Source organism: Trichophyton verrucosum (genome assembly GCF_000151505.1).
Source record: "Trichophyton verrucosum HKI 0517 chromosome Unknown contig01136_1.f1.exp, whole genome shotgun sequence".
Taxonomy (NCBI): domain Eukaryota; kingdom Fungi; phylum Ascomycota; class Eurotiomycetes; order Onygenales; family Arthrodermataceae; genus Trichophyton; species Trichophyton verrucosum.
This window is the reverse complement of record NW_003315162.1, coordinates 1-20,660: the sequence shown is the minus strand read 5'-3', so window position 1 is coordinate 20,660 and position 20,660 is coordinate 1. Positions and strand designations below refer to the sequence as shown.

The following is a 20,660-nucleotide window of genomic DNA, read 5'->3' as shown; positions in this document are numbered from 1 at the left end:
GAAAAGAAGAAGAAGCGAGAAAAATTCAAGAAAAAGAAAAGAGAAGAGAATGAGTTCGAGCAATCACAAACCGGGGTTCTCGAATGGCCGTGAGCCTCTGGGAGCCATATCATTCTCCCAACGCAGCCTCTCGCGGACAACGAAATTCATGACCGAGCCATACTTGGACTTGACGTAGGACGTATATTCAAGATATCTCCTCAGATCAGAAGGCACACGGCGGAACAGGTCGATCCGGTTGGAGGCTGCCCAGGCCAGCGTCAGTTGAGTATGAGATATCATCGATCAGTTGAGTCCGTCAACGAGAAACACACCGATTATTTGGCGTACTAGATCCCAGTCTTGCCGAACATATTCGCTATCTGGAGTCGACAGGATACTAATATTCTTCGCCGGCAGGTTGCAGAGATAGTCTGGACACTCAGCTGGCCATCGATCCCGGGGTACATTCACCAGCCAGTACGGTAGCCCCTCCGGCCCAGCCTGTATGGGAGCTGTCTCCGAGCTTCTGGTCATCTCCTCTAGCTAAAAGCGCCGTGTATAGTCTATGGATCTATAGCGAATCCAATATAAACCCGAGGGAAAACAAAAAGAGTGAGTTTGATTATATCGACAAACATATAAAAAGGGTTTTGGAGTTGCCACAGGCTAGTTGCACCTGCTTAGGCTTAAGTTAGTTAACTACATGCATGCTGGCCGTTACTGACTCAATCGCAGAAGTGTATATATATATACACATGCATATTTGCCACCAACATATCTCGCCCTTTTTTTAGCAGATATTGATCATTCATTGAACATACCACAGAAACCTACTATTCGGGCACCGGCAAAGCAAACATGGAGCCAGACACCCAGATGAGAGCTGCCCTGCTAGTGGTTGATATGCAGGAAGATTTCTGTCCACCTGTGCGTTCCGGCCATTTAACCAGTCTGCTCATACTACTATAGGACCTAGCAATGCATACTTATCAAAAATACAATGAACAGGACGGCTCTCTTGCCATCCAGCACGGCAGATCAATCGCCCCGTTGATCAACAAGCTACTCTCTCTGCCGGGTTTCGTGGTCAAGATAGGGACCCAGGATTTCCACCCAGAAAGCCATATATCCTTTGCCACAAACCACCCGGCACCGTCGAATATACCATTTACTTCGACGATTGAGACCAAAAACCCCGTGGCCGGGGCTGAAGATGAGACTAAGACACAACGGCTGTGGCCGCCACACTGTATCCAAGGGACCAAGGGAGCTAGTTTTATCCCTGAAATCGAATCTGAAAAGCTGGATGCCATGGTCAGGAAAGGGATGGACGAACGGGTAGAAATGTATTCGGCCTTTACTGATGCGTTCGGAAACAGCAACTGCGTGGAGGCCGGAGGAGCCAGCCATGACCTTGAAGCTCTGCTGAATGAGCATCAGGTGTCGGATGTGTTTATCGTCGGGCTCGCGGGGGACTATTGTGTCAGGTTTACGGCCATTGACGCTGCGGACCGTGGCTTCAGGACATACGTTATTGACGAGGCCACCAAATGCGTGGATCCGGACGAGGGCTGGGAGACTTCAAAGATGGACATGGCTGCACATGGGGTTCGGGTAATTAGTGCTGATGGGATCGAAGAAGCCATCAATAAGTCGTGTCTTAGGGTCTAATGCTAGTACCAAACATAGAGTAGTGTTTTGGGTATCTGAATGGCCATCTAAACAAATAAAAAATACTCCAGTGTAACCGCTGCCATTGCCTGTACAAACGAAAAGTAAAGGCGCAGCGGATAGTACCGCATTCCTGATCGTAATAGGAATCCCCACCAGAAACCAATGCCTCAGGAACACCTATAACTCCAATGCAACGGAAGAAGTGTAAACGGTGAGAAGTAGACTGAACAAAGTCCAATCATACTGTCCAAAATATCAGGTATAAAGTTCACCAGCAGCCGCAGTCCCTCGCTCTGCGTCCTTTCGCCGACTCGATGTCCCGTTCACTCCTCGGTCCTCGTTTTCATCTTCATTCAACTGGTTTTCTTCCTCGATTTCCTTCTCGATTTCCTCTCGAATTCCTAATATATCTGGCGGAATCACACTCATCTGAACGCTTGGTGCACCATTAATGTATCGCAGCTGCTCCAATATTCCTTCAACAAGAGAATCTAGATACTGCTTGGTATTCTTATTCTCAACTTTCCGTAGATCTGATAGCGGCGGAAAGAGTGAGCAGTCAGGCTGGAAATGGCTGCGAAAGGGAAGTGTTTCGGGAAGTTTGGGGTCGAGCTGATCTTCAGCTCCAACACATATAGCTGTCTCGTAAGCCCATAGACGCGAGACATTACGAGGAGTATATCCTCCACCGCCAAGAACGAGAGTAGGTAGGCCAAACGATTTTGTAAAGGCAACACATGCTCCGTGCGCGCGAATATTGAGGTTAAAACAGCCCAGTCTGTCACAACCCAAGCTATCAGCGCCGCATTGTAGGACTATCGCAGTAGGTTGGTAGGTGGTAATGCATGGGCCGATAATGGCTTTAAAAAGGTTGACGTAATCATTGTCTTCGATTCCGTCGTTTAATGGAACGTTCAAAGAATGGTGAGCCCCAGGGTTTAGGGGATGTGTTGGCCCAGTGCTATCGAGCGGACCAGTTCCCGGAAAGAAGTTATCCTTGTCATATTTGTGGAAAGAAACGGTAAGAACTCGGTCTGTTGACCAAAAAGCCTGCTCAACTCCGTCTCCATGGTGGACATCGATGTCGATATACATCACTCTGGGATGGTGTCTTAGCAGTTGAAGGATTCCGAGTACAATATCATTGATGTAACAGAACCCGCTTGCCTCTGTCTTTTTGGCATGATGTAACCCGCCGGACCAGTTAATGGCAATCTCGGACTGATTATTGCATAATTTTCGAGCAGCATCGACGGTTCCACCGGAATAAAGAGCGCAGTAATCATAGAGGCCGTCGAAAATGGGACAGTCATCGCCGAAGTTGAACCCGGCTAGCCGATCCTGTTGCGCTGCGCTGTCCATATCAGCGGGAATAACCTGGCTGAGAAAGTCAAGGTAATCTGTGCTGTGGAATTCGGCCATTTCATCGTAAGTTGCTGCTCGGGCAACGTAAAGATCCATGGCGTGGTGCATCCCATAGGCCATGACAAGCTGCTTTGTGAGCGTCAGCCGCCATGGCTTCATGGGGTGCGACTGGCCAAAATGGTGTGGTTCAACGGTTGCATTTGAGTGCCACGACACTCTGTACCCCTTCGGCCTCTTAATGATGTCGTGGGCCACCTCATCAGTGGTCTTGCGGTCAAATGTGATGGTTGTGTTGGCGAGGGGTGGAGGGCCATATTCTTGCACAATGGCGGATCGGCCCATGGTCAAGTACAGGCGTCTGTCGGTTTTCTATCCCATAAACAGCTATATCTAGCTATGGTTATTGCTATATCTCGGAGATGTTTCTTGATATCTGCGTGTCTGCGACTTGGCTGCTCTTGCGACGTGGTTTGGATTGTGCTGGACGAGCTCAAAGGTGGAATTTGCGGATAAATTTGGGCCATCAAAACGAGCAGCCAATCAGAGGCCCGCAAAGTTTATACCCCTAATCAGGACTAGTGCGGCTTATGGCGGAGCATAATCCGAACTAGTCCTAAAATGGACAAGTGATCGATGGAAGTGACGCCAAGCTTTTTATCAGGTGATTGATTACTCAGCCCCTTAATGAGGCAACTTTCACCTTCCATCATTTTCTCATTGACGGCGTCTTATTGATTTACAACAATAACACTAGCTGTTGCTTGTACAGCTTGGTCTGGAGGTCTGCTTGTTTGTTTTGTCTACTGAGAAGACCGAACTTGTCTACTTTCCGGAATTCCCACGCTAGCAGGAAGCTCTGGGACTCGTGTTTCCGATATTTTGCCATGGCACATACAGAGGATTGCTCCTCTGTGCTCGAGCAGTTTGTCCACAATGGTAAGTGCAGTATATCACTACGTCACTTTGGCTAGTGGAGTCATTGACTGACAGCTTTTATATTGAATAGTGGCAAACTTACCAGCAGAAATAAACCATCTGATGGAGGAGATCCAAGCCAAAGATAAAATAATACAAGAGTGTCGCGCAATTATTAACTCGAGGGACGGAAGCTTACAGAAGTTTATCAAAATAAACGGAAGCCATGCGTTGAACCCGAAAGAAGAAGCATATAGCAAGACTATCCTCCAAAATATGGACCGGTGCCAAGTACTGCAGGATGAGAAGGTTATCTTGAGCGATAAGGCAAGCATTCTGCTGGACCGACATATCAAGCGACTCGACGTGAAAATCCGCGAGCTCCAAAATGATGGCCTTCTCTCGAACGATCCGCCGCTTCCTTCTCTCTTCCAGAATAAGGACTCATTCCGTGAAACTCCCAAAGCCATCTTTCCTGAAGCCGCAACCCATGAAGGGTCTTATTCCACGCCATTGAATGCCGCGTCAGGAAACATGAATTTACAATATAACCTTGCTCAGAGACTGAACAATACTACTACTACCTCTCGTGTTCCGGTAGGGTCTGCTACTGCTACCCAAGCTGCTGCTCGCAACTCGGCGCCGGCTACACCAGCAGCCACAGCACTGCATCAGCAGCGCCGTGAATCATCTGCAGGAGCAGCTGATAGTAAACGGCGGCGATTAAATGGATCAATTAGTACGCTGCCTGCTGCACCCTCAAACCTGCGGCAGTCATCAACTGGCCCTGGGACTCCCAAGGCGGGGACCCCGGGAGTATCACGGGCAGGTAGCGCCGGTCCCCGTTCAACAACCGGAGTGAAGAAGCCTGCCACAAAAAAGGTTGCACCGCACCAACAAGTACGCAAGATAAAAGCGCATAATGCGCCTGGAAAGCCGACAAAGCGCTCCTCAAGTGGAAACCGCTTGAAACCCGTATCTGGAAATGGAAGGAAGAAGTCTCGATCTCCAGCGTCAGGTATAGCGGATGATGATGAAGAAGAATCGATGCTCAGTAGTGCTGATATGTCTGATTCCGAAAATGCCCATATATCTCGACGACAGATGGCACGGTCTTCACAAGAGGATGCGGATGACGATGATGATGAAGAAGGAGGTGAAGACACAAAGACATATTGCACTTGTCGAAGCGTCAGCCATGGAGACATGGTGGCTTGTGATAATGACAACTGCCCGTACGAGTGGTTTCATTGGAAATGTGTTGGGCTTACCAGAGAGCCCTTAGGAACTTGGTATTGTGATGAGTGTCGCAAGAATTTGGGCAAATGAGGAAGCGTGTTCTTATAGTTCTTATACTACATCTTGGATGTATAATACTTACGATAGTGTAGATATTTTTTTATAATGATTAACGTGATATGACCCGGAGCTTGGAAGAGTATTCTCGATTATTGAATTAAAAAACTTGAAACTCTCAAACACATTGCTATTCAAAAGATGGTAGATAGTAAAAGTCACTCAGATATTTAAAACCACAAATATATTGACCCTTTTTCCCTCCCATGTTGTAGCTTAGTTCAACACTGTTAAGACAACCAAAAGAACACTGACTCCGGCGCTATGCTTTCTATGTTATGATACAACAAATAAGGGCGAACATGCCCTGTCGCTTTTTCTTTTCTTTTCTTTTCTTTTCTTTTTTTTTTTTTTTTTTTTTTAGAGCAGAAATGAAAATATGCCCAGATGATGTTGCTGATGCGATTATTTAGACTTTTCCAATAATGTTTAGTTGGTTCTGATACTGGCATGATGGTCGAAAATGGTGGTTGATAATGGGATATCAAATGATAGATGTTAAAAAGATAACGCAGAGCTTTTCAGCCATTCATCGAAATACTCGCAGTTCTCGGCGTTGACTGGCCCTCCCGGTCGACAGAGGGAAAATACGGGACATTGGCCGCAGGGAGCTTCCGTCATGCCATTTGACCCCAAGGCTGAGCCTTCATTAGCGCCTCCATCAGGGCCTTGAAGACCCAGGTCACGCTGGAGGGAGATTTCATTAGGCTTTTTGACGCTTCGGTATGCGGCTCCATCTCGAAGGGAGATCAGCCTTCCATCGTAACAGAGCATCTGCAGGAGTTGGGAGATGCTTCCTTCATCCATCGTTACAGGCGTGAGTCCAGAACCATTTATGGCCTTTGTGATATCAGCTGTGGTTGGATGACCCTGGTATGACGGTAGATATGGGATGTACTGTGTTTCCGAATCGTCGGCCTGCAACTTTCGCTTCTTCCCTTTGGGCTGGTCTTCAGCTCCTGGGGAGTTCCAGCTCCTTGCGCTGACCCAGTGTTCAATCCAGCCACTGAGACCACGGATGAAATCTGCGTCCAGCACGCCGTCTGTAAACCATGCACCTCCAGTTATTTCCTCGCTGGGTTGTAGGCCCGATAGCATGTATATTTTTCTTGAAGGATATTTGACGTTCCGGACGGATTTGACATAATTTTTTGCTTCAAGAGATTTCAGACATCGGTTCATAATAGTTTGATGTAAGTTTGTCCGTGTCTTGATGATTTTGGTCCAGATACCGTTCCGCCCTGTCGAATGAATTACATTGTATACCAAACGTTCCTCACCGTTGAGATTCTGTAATCTATCATAGTGTTAGTAGATATAGCGTTACAAACATTGATATCAAACGGGCAAAAAGCCACTAACTTTTCGGCATCTGACTGCGCAATGATCTTCCATGCAAGACGGTCATCTTTTGCCTGCAGGAGACGAAGCAAGCTCTGGTCAACTAGAATCTGGGTACATCTCAAGAGGAGCGCCAGGTCGTCGTTTGGTATGACTCCTAAGCCGAGCAAGTCCTGCTGGTAGAAGAGATGGTCTGCCGGGAAGCTGGAAAGGCACTGGTCGTACAGCTTCATCGCCAGGCTCTGCGGATCGCCAGACGATGCCTTTGCTCGCGAAGGGCTAGCATTCGAAGCCATAGTCAATTATATATCTTATTCTCTCTGTTTTTGTGCTCCGTCGAGTATGTAATTGCGCCTAGTCGGGGGATCGGGGTGCGCAGGAGGGCCGAACTATCACCGGGAGAACCTGGGAGAGCGGTTCATCGCTGGACGTCCACTGCGTGAAGTAGTGACAGCGGCCGTCGATACCTACAGGAAGTAGCTTGCTGGTTGCCGGGCGTCTTTGGTGGTCGGAGTTGTCAAAGGCCAAAAAAAAAAAAAAAAAAGAAAGTTCGTTTCCTTCCCCTCCAGACGGAAGCAAAAGCAAAAATAAAAAGAAGCTCGAAATTTCCAGAAGCTTTTCCCACGTCGATAAATATACAACAGGACAGGCTCTCTCCCTCGACAGGCAGACACACAGACAAGCTTGACCCTTATTCTAGTGCTGCGATAGACAAGTGACCATGGCAGACGATCTGAAGGCAGAGGGAAACAAGGCGTTTGCGGCCAAGGACTTTGCTACAGCTGTGTGAGTACCCAGAAGACACCTTGACCCAGACGGTGGATGAGCACGAGCTGATCGGTTACGAGACAGTGAGAAGTTCTCTGCGGCCATCGAGCTTGACCCAAACAACCATGTCCTCTATTCAAACCGCTCGGGAGCCTATGCCTCGCTGAAGGATTTTGACAAGGCGCTGGAAGACGCAAACAAGACGACGGAGCTGAAGGCAGACTGGCCCAAGGGCTGGGGCCGTAAGGGAGCTGCCTTGCACGGCCAGGGAGATCTATGTGAGTGGTTACGCGGTCTACAGGCGAATAAAAGGGACTTCTGGTTCTAACTGTGGTTGTATAGTGGGTGCCCATGATGCGTATGAAGAGGCACTGAAGCTCGACTCAAACAATGCGCAGGCCAAAGCCGGCCTAGAATCTGTGAAGCGTGCGATTGACGCCGAAGCCAAAGCAGACGGCGTCTCTGGTGATCCGACTGCAGGACTAGGAAACATGTTCAGTGATCCCAATTTAATACAGAAGCTGGCCAGCAACCCAAAGACTGCGCCTCTCCTTGCAGACTCAGAGTTCATGGCTAAGCTGCAGAATCTTGCAAAGAACCCTAACTCCATCGGCAATGAGATGCGGGATCCCCGATTCCTGCAGGTGATGGGTGTCCTGCTTGGTGTTGATATGTCCTTTGGTGCTCCCCCAGAGGGTGATGGTGCTACTGGCGGTCGATCAAAAGAAGCGGAAGAGGATGTGAATATGCCTGATGCACGTCCTGCTGCTCAAAAGGCCCCCGAGCCCGAACCTGAGCCAGAGCCTGAAGATGAGGAGGCCGCTGCAAAGAAGAAGGCCAAGGCTGAGGCTGACGAGGAGAAGAAGCTGGGTACAGAGAACTACAAGAAGAGACAGTTTGATGCTGCAATTGAACACTACAGCAAGGCGTGGGAGATATACCAGGACATCACCTACCTGACCAACCTCAGTGCCGCACAGTTCGAGAAGGGAGAGTACAAGGATGCCATTGCAACCTGCGAGAAGGCCATTGCCGAGGGTCGAGAGATGCTTGCTGACTTTAAGATCATCGCAAAGTATGTATACTTGGAACACTAAACTACGACATATATAATATGTGTGTACTAATATTGCTTTAGGGCCTTTGGACGAATCGGATCTTCATACGAGAAGCTTGGAGACCTGGCCACAGCCATCACTAACTATCAAAAGTCTCTGACCGAGCACCGCACTCCCGAGATCCTCGCCAAGCTGCGTGCTGCAGAGAAGGCGAAGATCAAGGCCGAAAAGGAGGCCTACCTCGACCCTGAGGAGGCTGAAAAGGCCCGCGAGCTAGGCAACAAGAAGTTCAAGGAAGCTGACTGGCCTGGCGCGGTCGAGGCCTACACCGAGATGACCAAGCGTGCGCCGGATGACCACCGCGGCTACAGCAACCGCGCGGCCGCCCTGATCAAGCTGATGGCGTTCCCGCAGGCAGTCCAGGACTGTGACGAGGCCATCAAGCGAGACCCCAAGTTCATCCGAGCCTACCTGAGAAAGGCTCAGGCCCTCTTCGCCATGAAGGAGTACAATAAGTGCCTGGATGTCTGCACCGAAGCACAGGAGCACGATGAGAATGGCGCCAACCAGCGAGAGATTGAGCAACAGCAGCAGAAGGCGCTTGAGGCTCAGTTCAGTGCTCGGGCGGGTGAGACTGAGGCTGAAACAGCTGAGAGAATCCAAAGGGACCCAGAGGTAAGTTCTATTGTGCCTTTCTTTTTTTAAACCCCCTTGTTGCACTATCAAATGTGATATGAAGTTAATGATGATCACTAACATAAATATTTCTCCTACTTTAGATCATGGCTATTGTCCAAGATCCAGTAATGCAGGCTATCCTCCAGCAAGCCCGAAACGACCCAGCTGCCCTTCGTGAGCACATGAAGAACGCTACTGTGCGTACTAAGATCCAGAAGCTAATAGCAGCTGGAGTGATCCGAACGGGATAAGCAGGAAGGTTGATTGACTTAACGAGGATAATGAATATGAAGATAAAATGCTAAAAAAACCAGGTACCAAAGAATATCCCATTAGTCGATGTAGTAATGAACAGCGATATCATATATATTCTTCCTTTTCTATCCCTTTCCAGCCAGTTCTCAATGTCTGGGTGGAGATAAAACCCATAGTATGGTAATTGTTTCCAGGGGATGGAAACGACGATGACGTTGATATAGTGAAGATCGGAAGATCGGTGACAGAGTAACTTCAACCAACCCCGGAGCAGTCTATGGAAGGTGATAATATATCTCGGAGGAGAAGCAGGTACCCGGCATCGTCTGAGCAGGTCTTGTCTGAAACACGGAACCGTCAGAAGAAGGGCAGCCAGCTGGTCAAGTGTGCCCTCCAGCTCCAGCATCCTCTCTTCCCGTCATCGATGCATGTCATTTTTCAATCGGACTCCCATGCCTCAATCAGGACATTATTGCTTTTTCTTTTCTTTTTCTTCTCCCTTTCCCATTCTCAATATTTGTGTCCTTTCTCTTCTTTCCATCCCGTCCAAGCCAAGGGTAAGAATGAGGTCCTGATGCATCTCACGCCCTTTTTTTTTTTTTTTTTTTGCCCAGGAACCTGTCATAATATCATAATAATATATATGGACAAGGTATAACCATATTTCTGAACCAGCGCTGTGGCTACCCATGCCACCTCTCTGCGTCTGGTCCCGTCTCCGTCTGCCTCTGTTTCCCGACTCTAAGGGAGACTAATTCTACTAGCCAGAGTGTTGGGCTCCCTCAGTCCGAAGAAAGTCGACGGGAAAAAATAAAAAAAGGGACGCACGGCCAGCGTTACTGCTGCAACTGACTGGCAGGTAGGTGGAGAAGGTGGCCTGCCTGAAGCCCACGATGTGGCAAATATTGCTGGTTGGGCCAGTAAGGGGGTCAGAAGTATGTCAAGACGAAGGGGCATCAGCCACGATCAAGCTTGCCTGTATCACGATATGGACAAAATTTCACGATCATCGAGGCGAGGGGGCGTCTGCCGCGGTGAACCCGCTCTCCCATGTCTTCTCTTGTCACCCTTGACCATAGGCAGAGAGCGTGGCTGGTGAGGTGGAGGCCGGGTTGCGTGTCATCGTATCGGCTGCTTGGGACCAGAAGCTGCTTCCCTGCAAGCTCGGAGCTCGCATCTGGCGCAAAAAGCACGATCTCGATGGAGATGGAGTTAAATATCGTTAGGGATGCTTCCTGCTAGCACGTTACTTGCCACCAGGACGCCCGCCGTCTCGTCTATCCCGTCTGCTGCGTCCGCTCAATGCTGCGGTGATGGCTGGTAGACAATTGTTGTCGAGAAAAGTCGACGTCGGTACGGAGTAGCAAGTCGATATGAGTGTCCGCAGCCCTCATGCCCTCCGCTCTGTGTAAAAGAACCTGTGTAAACCCCCCTCCGTCGCCTGCCTATCTCTTGCTTCTTTCTCTGTCCTCCTCGTCCTCTCTGCTATTCTCCAAGCTAGGTTCCACATCGCGGCCCTTGTCCGGGGTGTTGGTTGGTGAGATTGCGGCCGTCCTCTTTGGCCGCAACTCTTGTCGGTCGTTGCTTTTTCCCCTGTACTTTTTGCCCAGTCGACGACCTATTTTATTTATCTCCAGCTCCGCCAACTCAGCCAGAACTTGATTGCTCTCCCTCTCCCCATCTCTGCCGGCTGTGTGTGTGCGTGCGTGTTGCATGTGTGAAATGAGCTGCGGTGTCGTCTGCTGTGCTTGTGTAGGACCAAACTCCGCCGTCGTCAAAAAGTGACCCAACCACCACAAAACCCCCCAGTCGACATCGCCAAACAACCCAGCCAGAACGACAACCACTCCATCCAGCGGCAGTCCGCCCTGCGAGCTTGCGTCTCCCCCGTTGCAGCTGCACTCCCACCCCCGCGCCTCGCTGTCCTGCAACTTACTCCCCCGTCTCTCGCCCGCTCGCCGCATGAAGCTCGTTGTTGCGACTTGAACGGCATCGATACGTGAAGAACAACCAAGGCAGAACGTCCAATTGCTGCCCGCGGCCATGGCTACACAGGCAGAGTCGCCAGCCACCGACGCTGCTCGTCCGGCGCCGGAGGCCATCGAGCAGAAGCTGGTAGACGAGAGCAAGAAGGCCGGAGTGCCTGCGTTCCAGTTCGATCCGGATGCGGCGCCAGAGAAGAAAGCTGAACAGGCAAAGATGGTGCGTCAGCTCCCCTTCCCCCCACCCTCCTTACCAGCCAGTGTACATACATACATGCTGCTGCCCCTAGAATGGACTCTGACTGACCATCTGTAGGCGATACCTGCTGGTTTCCAGAAGAATGGCACGAATGGAACAAACGGGAGTCAGGCTGCTGTCAATGGGAAGAAGGCCGATGCCGTTGCTCTAGCTACCGATATGGTACGTTGAAAGGGATACCTCAGCATTGTTCACTGATGTTTTCACTGGCCTACTGTTTCATTTCCATCCTTTCATTATCAATTCACCTCAAGAGACTGACCAGGGACTTCTCTCATCTCCAGGGAGCTACAAATGGCACGAAGAAACCTGCCGAAATGGACAAAGCTGATGAAGCAGACAAGCCCAAGATGGAGGTCAAGGAGCTCACTGAAGAGGAGAAATTCGCTCCCGGTAGAACTGGATGGGCTCCTCGATTCTCTGCTCCGGCTGCAGAAGACGGTGCCGGTGAGGAGCCCGGGCTACCTCCGACTCTCCTAGAAGGGAAGCTTGAAGATAAGTTCTTCGGAGGTATGCATCCAGCCAGTGTTGTTTAGTATTTGATCAAAGGCCTCGGTAGCTAACATCACCGTGTAGATTGGTACCACAACACTGCAGTCATCATATTTGCCTGTCTGGCCTCCTGGATTATTGCTCTCTTCGGTGGTGGTCTAGGATGGGTGTTCCTCGTCATGGCCGCTTGTGGTACCTACTACCGTACTTCTGTCCGCCGTGTTCGACGAAATTTCCGTGATGATATTACCCGAGAACTGGCTAAGAACAAGCTCGAGACGGACACTGAGACTCTCGAATGGATAAACAGCTTCCTCGCCAAGTTCTGGCCCATCTATGCTCCCAATCTTGCTCACTCTATCATTTGCTCTGTGGACCAGGTCCTCAGTACTTCTACTCCAGCTTTCCTCGACAGTCTGCGGCTCAAGACTTTCACCCTCGGTAGCAAACCGCCTCGTCTCGAGCACGTCAAGACCTACCCCAAGACTGAGCCAGATATCGTCCTCATGGACTGGAAATTCAGCTTCACCCCTGCTGAGAAGATGGACTTGACTGCTCGCCAGATCAAGGACAAAATTAACCCCAAGGTCGTGCTTGAAGTTCGTGTCGGTAAGGGCATTGTCAGCAAAGGTCTCGATGTCATCGTGGAGGACTTTGCCTTCTCCGGCCTGATGAGAGTAAAAGTAAAGCTGCAAATCCAATTTCCACACGTCGAACGTATTGATATTTCTTTCCTGGGCAAGCCCGAGATCGACTACGTCTGTAAACCCATTGGTGGTGAGACCCTAGGCTTCGATATCAACTTCATTCCTGGTCTCGAGACCTTCATCACCGAACAGATCCACGGAAATTTGGCCCCAATGATGTACGATCCAAATGTTTTCCCCGTCGAAATTGCTAAAATGCTCGCCGGCAACCCAGTCGACCAGGCCATTGGTGTCCTTGCCGTTACCATCCATGGAGCCAACGGTCTCAAGAAGGCCGACCAGTTCTCCGGCACCCCAGACCCTTATACCCTGGTTTCGATCAACAGCCGAACCGAATTGGGCAGGACAAAGACCGTATCTGACACTTCGAACCCCAAGTGGAACGAAACGCTCTATGTTATTATCACATCGTTCACCGATGCCCTCACCCTGCAAGTCTTCGACTGGAACGAATTCCGAAAGGACGTTGAACTCGGAACCGCAACCTTCTCCCTGGAATCTCTTGAGACTGAGGAGGTGCATGAGAACCTTAACCTCGATATTATGCAAAATGGCCGTAACCGTGGTGTCATGCAGGCAGACGTTCGCTTCTTCCCCGTCCTTACTTCCAAGAAGACCGATGGTGGTGCCATTGAGCCCCCACCAGAGCTCAACACCGGTATTGCTAAGTTCACCGTTGAACAGGCCAAGGATCTCGATGGAAGCAAGTCCTTTATTGGACAACTTAACCCTTATGCTGTCCTGCTTCTTAATGGCAAGGAAGTCCACATCACTAAGAAGCTGAAGCGTACCAACAACCCCATCTTCCCCGACCCGTCGAAGGAAATCCTGATCACTGATCGCAAGACTGCTCGCCTCGGAATGATGATCAAGGATGACCGTGATCTTGCTACCGACCCCATTCTTGGTAAACAGCAGATCAAGCTGAACGACATGTTGAAGATGATGGACAAGGGCAAAGAATGGTTTGACCTTGCTGGTGCCAAAACCGGCCGTGTCAAGATGAGGTTAGAGTGGAAGCCAGTTGCTCTCAAGGGCGTCGTAGGCAGCGGTGGTTACATCAACCCCATAGGTGTCATGAGACTTCACATTAAGAACGCAAAGGATCTCCGAAACGTTGAGACCATGGGCAAATCCGATCCTTATCTACGTGTCATGAAGTCTGGAATGGAAGTTCGCCGTACCGTCACCTGGTTGAACAACTTGAACCCCGAGTGGGACGAGGTTCTTTACGTTCCCGTCAACTCTGCTCGCGAGAAGCTGGTTCTTGAAGTCATGGATGACGAATCCATTGGAAAGGATCGACCACTTGGTTTGGTCGAGTTGAACGTTGGCGAATACATCAAGGAGGGAGAGGATGGTGAATACGAAGTTCACGATGAAAAGAGAGATTTGTCCACTCCTCTCAAACTCGATGGCCGCAGTAACCAGAAGGGAGTTCTCAACTACACTGTCGCCTTCTACCCAACTCTCCAAGTTGTTGACCCCGATGAAGAGGCCGACGAGCTCGAGGCCCAGAAGGAACTCGCTGCCGCTGCCGCTGAAGAAGAAGGCAAGCCGACTGATGCTGATACCGCTGTTAACGCTGAGGCTACCACGAACGGTGATGCTCGTCCAAGCACTGACGGCCTGGTCAGCGGCGAAAAGGCCGAGAAGGAAGTACCGAAGATCCACCTCACTGCCCAAGATGTGCACAAATATGGTATGTTGTATCCTATGCAAAGGCACACTGCAAATGAATGGAGCCTAACGAACAATAGAATCTGGTTTGATTGTCTTCAAGCTAGAGGAAGGAGATTTCTCAAGCACTGGCACCCAGCTTGAGGTTTTGATGGATGACAACCTTTACCCAACTTACACCTCTCCTAAGATTCAGTCCAAGCACATGGTATTTGGCGATGGTAAGAAAAGAACCATACGTGGAGTGTTTGTTGGTCAATACTGACCAAGTCGTATAGTTGGCGATGCATTCGTTCCTGAAATGGAGTTCTCCAAGATCACACTGCGTCTTGTTGACAAGTCTGACCGTCACAACGAAGACTCTGATGATCACTCAATCGCCAAGCTCTCTGGACCAACTCTGGCCACTCTCCAACAATGTTTGGTTAGTTTTAACGTCTTGCTACTAACTCGATGCCCGGATCCTGTTTGACTGACAATGTGATAGTATAAACCAACTGAGCTTGTTCTGAGAGGATCCGATGGAATCAACAGTAAGGTTACTGTGAGCTTGAAGTATCTCCCGGTTAAGATGAAGCTTGACCCATCGGAGAGCATCAACAACATGGGAAATCTTCGGGTGGACGTCCTGGATGCCGCCGACCTGCCATCAGCAGATCGAAACGGATACAGTGATCCATACTGCAAGTTCAAGCTTGGAGACAAGGAAGTATTCAAGACCAAGGTCCAGAAGAAGACGCTACACCCAGCCTGGAACGAATTCTTCGAAACACCCATCAAGTCTAGGATTGCAGCTAACTTCAGGGCTGACGTTTACGACTGGGACTTTGGTGACAAGGCGGATTACCTGGGAGGCACTACTATTGACCTTACCAATCTGGATCCATTCCAGGCCCAGGAGATCAGCCTTCCTCTCGACGGCAAGTCTGGCGCAATCCGACTGAAGCTGCTCTTCAAGCCAGCCTACGTTACCCGTTCTCGACAAGGCTCATCTACGTTCTCCGGGACCTTTGCAGCTCCAGGAAAGATTGTTGGAGCCCCTGTCAAGGGAGTCACCATGCTTGGAGGCGGAGTAGTCAAGGGAGCGTCTTTCCTCAAGCACGGCTTCAAGCGATCCAGTCGTGCCCAGGTTGAGACCGAGGCCGAGCCAGAAGCCGCCGCCGCAGCCACTGCTACTAACGGGACTCACGGCCACACACCCAGTGTGGAAGTGTCAGCACCAGGAACCCCTCAGCGCGCCGGAGCATTAGCAGACTCACCCTCCGGATCCCCCGTCATGTCACACTCGCGCTCACGCAGCAGCGCTTCTCAGGCCGGCCTCGGCGTATCTAGTATCAAAGGCGAGACGGGTGCAGCTAACATCACGATTGTCTCTGCCACCGGCTACCCACGCTCCACTAACGTCCGAGTAGTAGTCAAGCAGCAGACGAGCAAAGGGATGAAAGAAATCCACAAGTCCAAAGCCCACAAGGCCCACGGCTCCTCCTCCGAGGCTGAATCAGTCGTGCAATTCGACCCCGGCCACGAGACCATCAAGATCAACTCGGTCACCGCGGACGCCCAGTTCCAGCTGCAAGTCAAGGACCACGCCGTCTTTGGATCTGACGACATCCTGGGAGAAGCTCTCTTCTTCCTGGACGACCAAGGGTCTAACGCGGGCAAGGAGCGTAACGTCAAGGTTGGAAATGGCTTTGTGACTATCAAGACTGTCTTTACGTCTTCGGAGTCCTCGTCTCTGAGACCAGGTACTTCCCATTCCAACACTGGTCCAGAAGAGAGCACCGCTGACTCTCCAAAGCCACGTAGAAGTTTCCTATCGAAACGAAGCGTCAGCGGCGTGGGCGCATCTTGATTGAGATGAGAAGGAGAATGAGAGGGAGAGGATGAAAAAAAAACCCGGTCGAATCTCGTACACTATGCTAACCATCTATCTTTCTGTTTTTTGCGATACCTCTTTTCTTTCGGCCTCCTTTTTGATATTATTGTTTTCTGTTTCAACTGTCATGTCAGCCAATCTCCTATTCTACTCACTTTTGACCTCCATATGGCTCTTTAGGTAATAATGTCAGTAGCAAGTTTGTTTTTTTTCTTTTCTTTTCTTTCTTATACTGCTTGGAAGGTAACTAATGAAAGAGAAATACCCTGTTTTTATATTATATTCCACATTTTCTAAGTATCATGGTAGTTAAAAGGGGGTGATTAGGGCGCCCCCGACTGTGACAAGCAGCGTCATCCCCTCCCAATATCCCAATAGGGCTGGCCGAAGGCCAAACGTACGACTTAGTCAGTGTCCATCGGTGTAGATCAAAATAGGGATTTCACGAATATAAATATTCCTGACTCGGCTAGCTTAACGTTCTCTCTATAGATGGATGAGATGCCTATCTAATTGATATATACGCTGATTAGTTAATATTTCTTGCACGTATTTATATCTCCAGACACACCAAACGAGCGGGGGCCCCGTTGGATTCAAGTTGAAGACTCTGACTGAGATTCATGGCTGGCTCAAATCGATCTGCTCCCATCGGCTGCGGTACAGCGGTGGAAGGCTGCTCGACAAAGTGGTAAGTCGTACTGGTTCTTTGCATGTTGCAAGAGATGGTGACATAGAGGAAACCACCAGGAATTGTCAGTTTGTCAGTTTGCCGGTGAAAGCCGGCTGCGAAATTTCGCCATGAGCTATGCAAGCACTAGATATTGATATTGAGTACCTGGATGGACTCTCTCTACGAGCCCCAGGTATTAATTCTTGATACAATCGTTAGCGGTCGTAGGTGTCTAGGCAATTTGTCCCCGAAAAGCTTCTTATGAAGAGCCTTAGCAAACTTGGAACCTCGGAGATTGAACTGGTGAAATAGGGCGAACTCGTCGAAGATGCGTGGGTAAACTCCCGACATGCCCCAATCAAGAATAATAACTGGGTTGCCACGGAGGATATTAAACTGCGAGAGATCACAGTGGCAGATGCACCGCTCCGAGGGTAAGTCGACCCTATCAGGCCATCCCTCTTCCTTCAGCTTCTCATTAATCCAGGCCTGGAGCTCTTCGGTCGACTGAAAGGTCCGGCCTGCACCATAGTCTGAGAAGAACCGGTCATAAGGTACCTGCCCTGCCAATGGTCCAATTGACGCCTGTGGTGGTAATGGAAGCTCCCAGATATGGCGGACAGCAGCAGCAATGTTTTCGAGGACTGTATCATCCTCTTTTGATGTAAGAGCCTCGCCGTATACTCGCTCCATAACAATATATGTTACTGGCATATTGCTTATTCGCTGCCCGGTAAAGTAGTCATAAACCTTTGGCGTGTATACGATGCTGTGATCTGCATTTTCGTTCACAAACTGCTGCAATATCGCTTCGGCTTCCGTCACGCCCGTGCCGTACTTGACCCAGACATCATTATTGTATGGGATGCCGTTTGCCAAAGGACCACGGAGTGCACATGCCGCCATAACATCAGCGCGTGATGGAACCGGAACTGAAGACTGCTTCATGATGCGACGCCGGGGAGAGACCGAGTCAGCGAAAGTGCTCTAAGGTGTAGTTATCGAATACGTAGTAAGTGCCTAGGTAGCCCACTAGGCAAGCTGTCCTTCGTATTATGAAGAAAGATTTGATATTAGAATGTTTAAATAAAATCTCCTTTTGGCAGGACATCCATCCATGGATCCATGGATACTACCTAAGCTAACTATCAGGTGACAACACTTGTGTTCCAATTTGCTGCCAAAGCCGAAGTAGATAGGCAAGCTGCTACTACTAGCTAATAGTATAGTATATAAGAAAGTTCGAGCGGCAAGCTATACTCACTATTAGATATTAATTATCTAATTAGTAAATAATATTTAGTAGTAAATACTTAATTATATATAGAGATATTTATAATATTAGATAATTAAAGGCTTAAAATTTTATTTTATTAGACTTAATAATTATAAATATAAAATTAGTATTTTATAGCTGGTAGTAGTAGAAGTATTTTATAATTATTTAATTACTATAATAGAGTATTATATATTAATAATATAGATTTTAGAAATATTAATATATAACTATATTATTATTAATATAATATTCTATAGATATAAATTCTTTATATTAGTATTAATTTAAGAAATATTTTCTCTAAATATTCTTTTCCTTTCTTTATATATAGGCTTCTCTTATTTTAAGAAAGCTCTTTATTAGGTATCTAGTAATTAATATTAGATATCTAATAATTAAACCCTTCTTTAGTACTTAATTTCTATTATAGATTTTACGTAAAAATAAATAATTTTATTATTTTAAATATTTATCTCTAAACTATATTATCTAGCTTATTTATCTAGACTTTTTTATAATATAATTTTTACCTTTACTTTTTATATTATTATTGAAATAAGATAGCTTATTAATATATAAATTAGTTAAAATAGTAGTTATAGTATTACTATTATTATTCTCTAAAAAATTATCTAAATTATTTAGGTTTAAACTGGAAGAATTTTTTAATAAATTTAAATTTACTACTATATTTTTAAACTATATATAGGAAATATTCTAATTTTTAAATTTTTTAATAGAAGAAGAAGTTACTTTAGAAGTCTATAATATTAAATCTAAACTTAATTTTAGAGAATTAAAATAAGTTTTCTTACTAATAGAGGTTTTAATAATTTTTTTTAAAATTTATTTTATTATTATATTATTATTAGAAGTAGAGAAGAAAGAAATAATAGTTAATAATCTAAATTTAGTATTTTTAATATATAGTTTCTTAATTAGTATTATAGAGATATTAATATAATAGAAGTATTTAAGTCTTTTATTATAAGATGGAACTTTAATTATATATTTATCTACTAGAGAGTAAAATAAATACTTATATTAATATACTAAGTCTAAATTTGAATATTATTTTAAAAGTAGTACTTATTTAAGCTTCTAATAGATAATTTAGCTAGAATAAATTAATAATAAAAAACTAGCAATCTCTATATTTATAAAGGTTAATAATCTAACTATTAATGGAAATTAAATAAAATATTTAAAATAAATGAATATTTTTTTAGAAAAGGTTAATAAATATAATATAGTAAATATTGAACTTAATAAAACTTTATATTTTAGAGACTAAGTTAAATAATAAGTAGTAATAAATTTTAAAATAAATGATAAAAATTTAATATTTAGTAAACTTTAGTAGAATTATAATTATTATATTAATAAAAATTATATATAGATTAGTTATTCTAATTAATATATCAATATATATTTTTTTATTTAGATCTCTGAACTAAATATATAGAAATTTGGTCTAAAAAATTAAAATTAATTAATTTTTCTAATACTCTATAAAAAATTAACTATAATCTTTAATAAAATAATTATTGGTAAAAAATTATTTATAATATTATAAAATTTTATAATTACTAATATCTTCTCTATATAAATAATATAATTACTAACTAGAAAATTATAAAATATATTTAATAATATCTACAAAATTTAATTTTAACTACTAAATTAAAAGAACTGATAAATTATAATAAAAGGGGTAATAATAAAATGAATAATTTAAATAATAATTAAAATAAATATATTAATTAGAAAATAATTAAAATGGGAAAATTTTCAAAAAAAAATAAAATAATTAAATTATGTATTAACTAAAATATAATATTAAGCTAGTAAAATTAATAAAGATAGAGAAAAAATATCTAATTTTAAAAAAGTAAAATAAATATATTTAAGTACTTTCTAATATATAATATTTTGGATATGTAAACTTAAATTTAAATTAATAAAAAATTAAAAAATTAAAATTAAAATATTTTTAAAAATATTACTCTCTATATTCTAATTCAATTTATTAGTAGTAGCTATAATTAATTCTTTTCTAATTTCTAAATTTAATAAAATAATAATTTATTTAGTATTTATTATCTAAAATAATATAATATATAGCTAATTATATATAAATATAGAAAAATAAAAATTAATTTTAATATATTATAATAATTAATTCTAAATTTTATTAATAATTATTATAAAAGCTAGTTTTATAAAAAATTAATACTAATGAAATTTAAATAAAAAATTTAAAGTATTATTTTTATACTAAATATAGTGAATAAAGTAAATATTTCTATTGAAATTTTAC

The 20,660-nt window shown here is 45.5% G+C and overlaps 7 protein-coding genes across 7 annotated transcripts; 4 read left to right on the top strand and 3 right to left on the bottom strand.

Annotated features, from left to right (window-relative positions):
- Window positions 1-840: 840 nt before the first annotated feature.
- TRV_07758 (uncharacterized protein) lies at window positions 841-1,653 on the top strand (the record flags this gene model as incomplete). Its single annotated transcript, XM_003018191.1, has 2 exons — window positions 841-909; window positions 952-1,653. 2 exons carry the CDS (start codon window positions 841-843, stop codon window positions 1,651-1,653), a joined length of 771 nt encoding a protein of 256 aa, XP_003018237.1.
- A 258-nt stretch (window positions 1,654-1,911) lies between these two features.
- On the bottom strand, window positions 1,912-3,363 carry TRV_07757 (uncharacterized protein; the record flags this gene model as incomplete). Its single annotated transcript, XM_003018190.1, has 1 exon — window positions 1,912-3,363. The coding sequence occupies one exon, from the start codon at window positions 3,361-3,363 to the stop codon at window positions 1,912-1,914; it is 1,452 nt and encodes a 483-aa protein (XP_003018236.1).
- A 542-nt stretch (window positions 3,364-3,905) lies between these two features.
- Window positions 3,906-5,265, top strand: TRV_07756 (uncharacterized protein; the record flags this gene model as incomplete). Its single annotated transcript, XM_003018189.1, has 2 exons — window positions 3,906-3,957; window positions 4,028-5,265. 2 exons carry the CDS (start codon window positions 3,906-3,908, stop codon window positions 5,263-5,265), a joined length of 1,290 nt encoding a protein of 429 aa, XP_003018235.1.
- Window positions 5,266-5,790: 525 nt separating this feature from the next.
- TRV_07755 (uncharacterized protein) lies at window positions 5,791-6,929 on the bottom strand (the record flags this gene model as incomplete). Its single annotated transcript, XM_003018188.1, has 2 exons — window positions 5,791-6,582; window positions 6,624-6,929. 2 exons carry the CDS (start codon window positions 6,927-6,929, stop codon window positions 5,791-5,793), a joined length of 1,098 nt encoding a protein of 365 aa, XP_003018234.1.
- A 425-nt stretch (window positions 6,930-7,354) lies between these two features.
- TRV_07754 (uncharacterized protein) lies at window positions 7,355-9,388 on the top strand (the record flags this gene model as incomplete). The annotated part of the gene is made up of 5 exons (XM_003018187.1): window positions 7,355-7,419; window positions 7,486-7,679; window positions 7,744-8,476; window positions 8,540-9,134; window positions 9,239-9,388. The coding sequence occupies 5 exons, from the start codon at window positions 7,355-7,357 to the stop codon at window positions 9,386-9,388; spliced, it is 1,737 nt and encodes a 578-aa protein (XP_003018233.1).
- Window positions 9,389-11,435: 2,047 nt separating this feature from the next.
- On the top strand, window positions 11,436-16,364 carry TRV_07753 (uncharacterized protein; the record flags this gene model as incomplete). The annotated part of the gene is made up of 7 exons (XM_003018186.1): window positions 11,436-11,594; window positions 11,691-11,795; window positions 11,918-12,143; window positions 12,231-14,534; window positions 14,593-14,733; window positions 14,791-14,936; window positions 15,000-16,364. The coding sequence occupies 7 exons, from the start codon at window positions 11,436-11,438 to the stop codon at window positions 16,362-16,364; spliced, it is 4,446 nt and encodes a 1,481-aa protein (XP_003018232.1).
- Window positions 16,365-17,241: 877 nt separating this feature from the next.
- TRV_07752 (uncharacterized protein) lies at window positions 17,242-18,009 on the bottom strand (the record flags this gene model as incomplete). The annotated part of the gene is made up of 1 exon (XM_003018185.1): window positions 17,242-18,009. The coding sequence occupies one exon, from the start codon at window positions 18,007-18,009 to the stop codon at window positions 17,242-17,244; it is 768 nt and encodes a 255-aa protein (XP_003018231.1).
- Window positions 18,010-20,660: the final 2,651 nt, after the last annotated feature.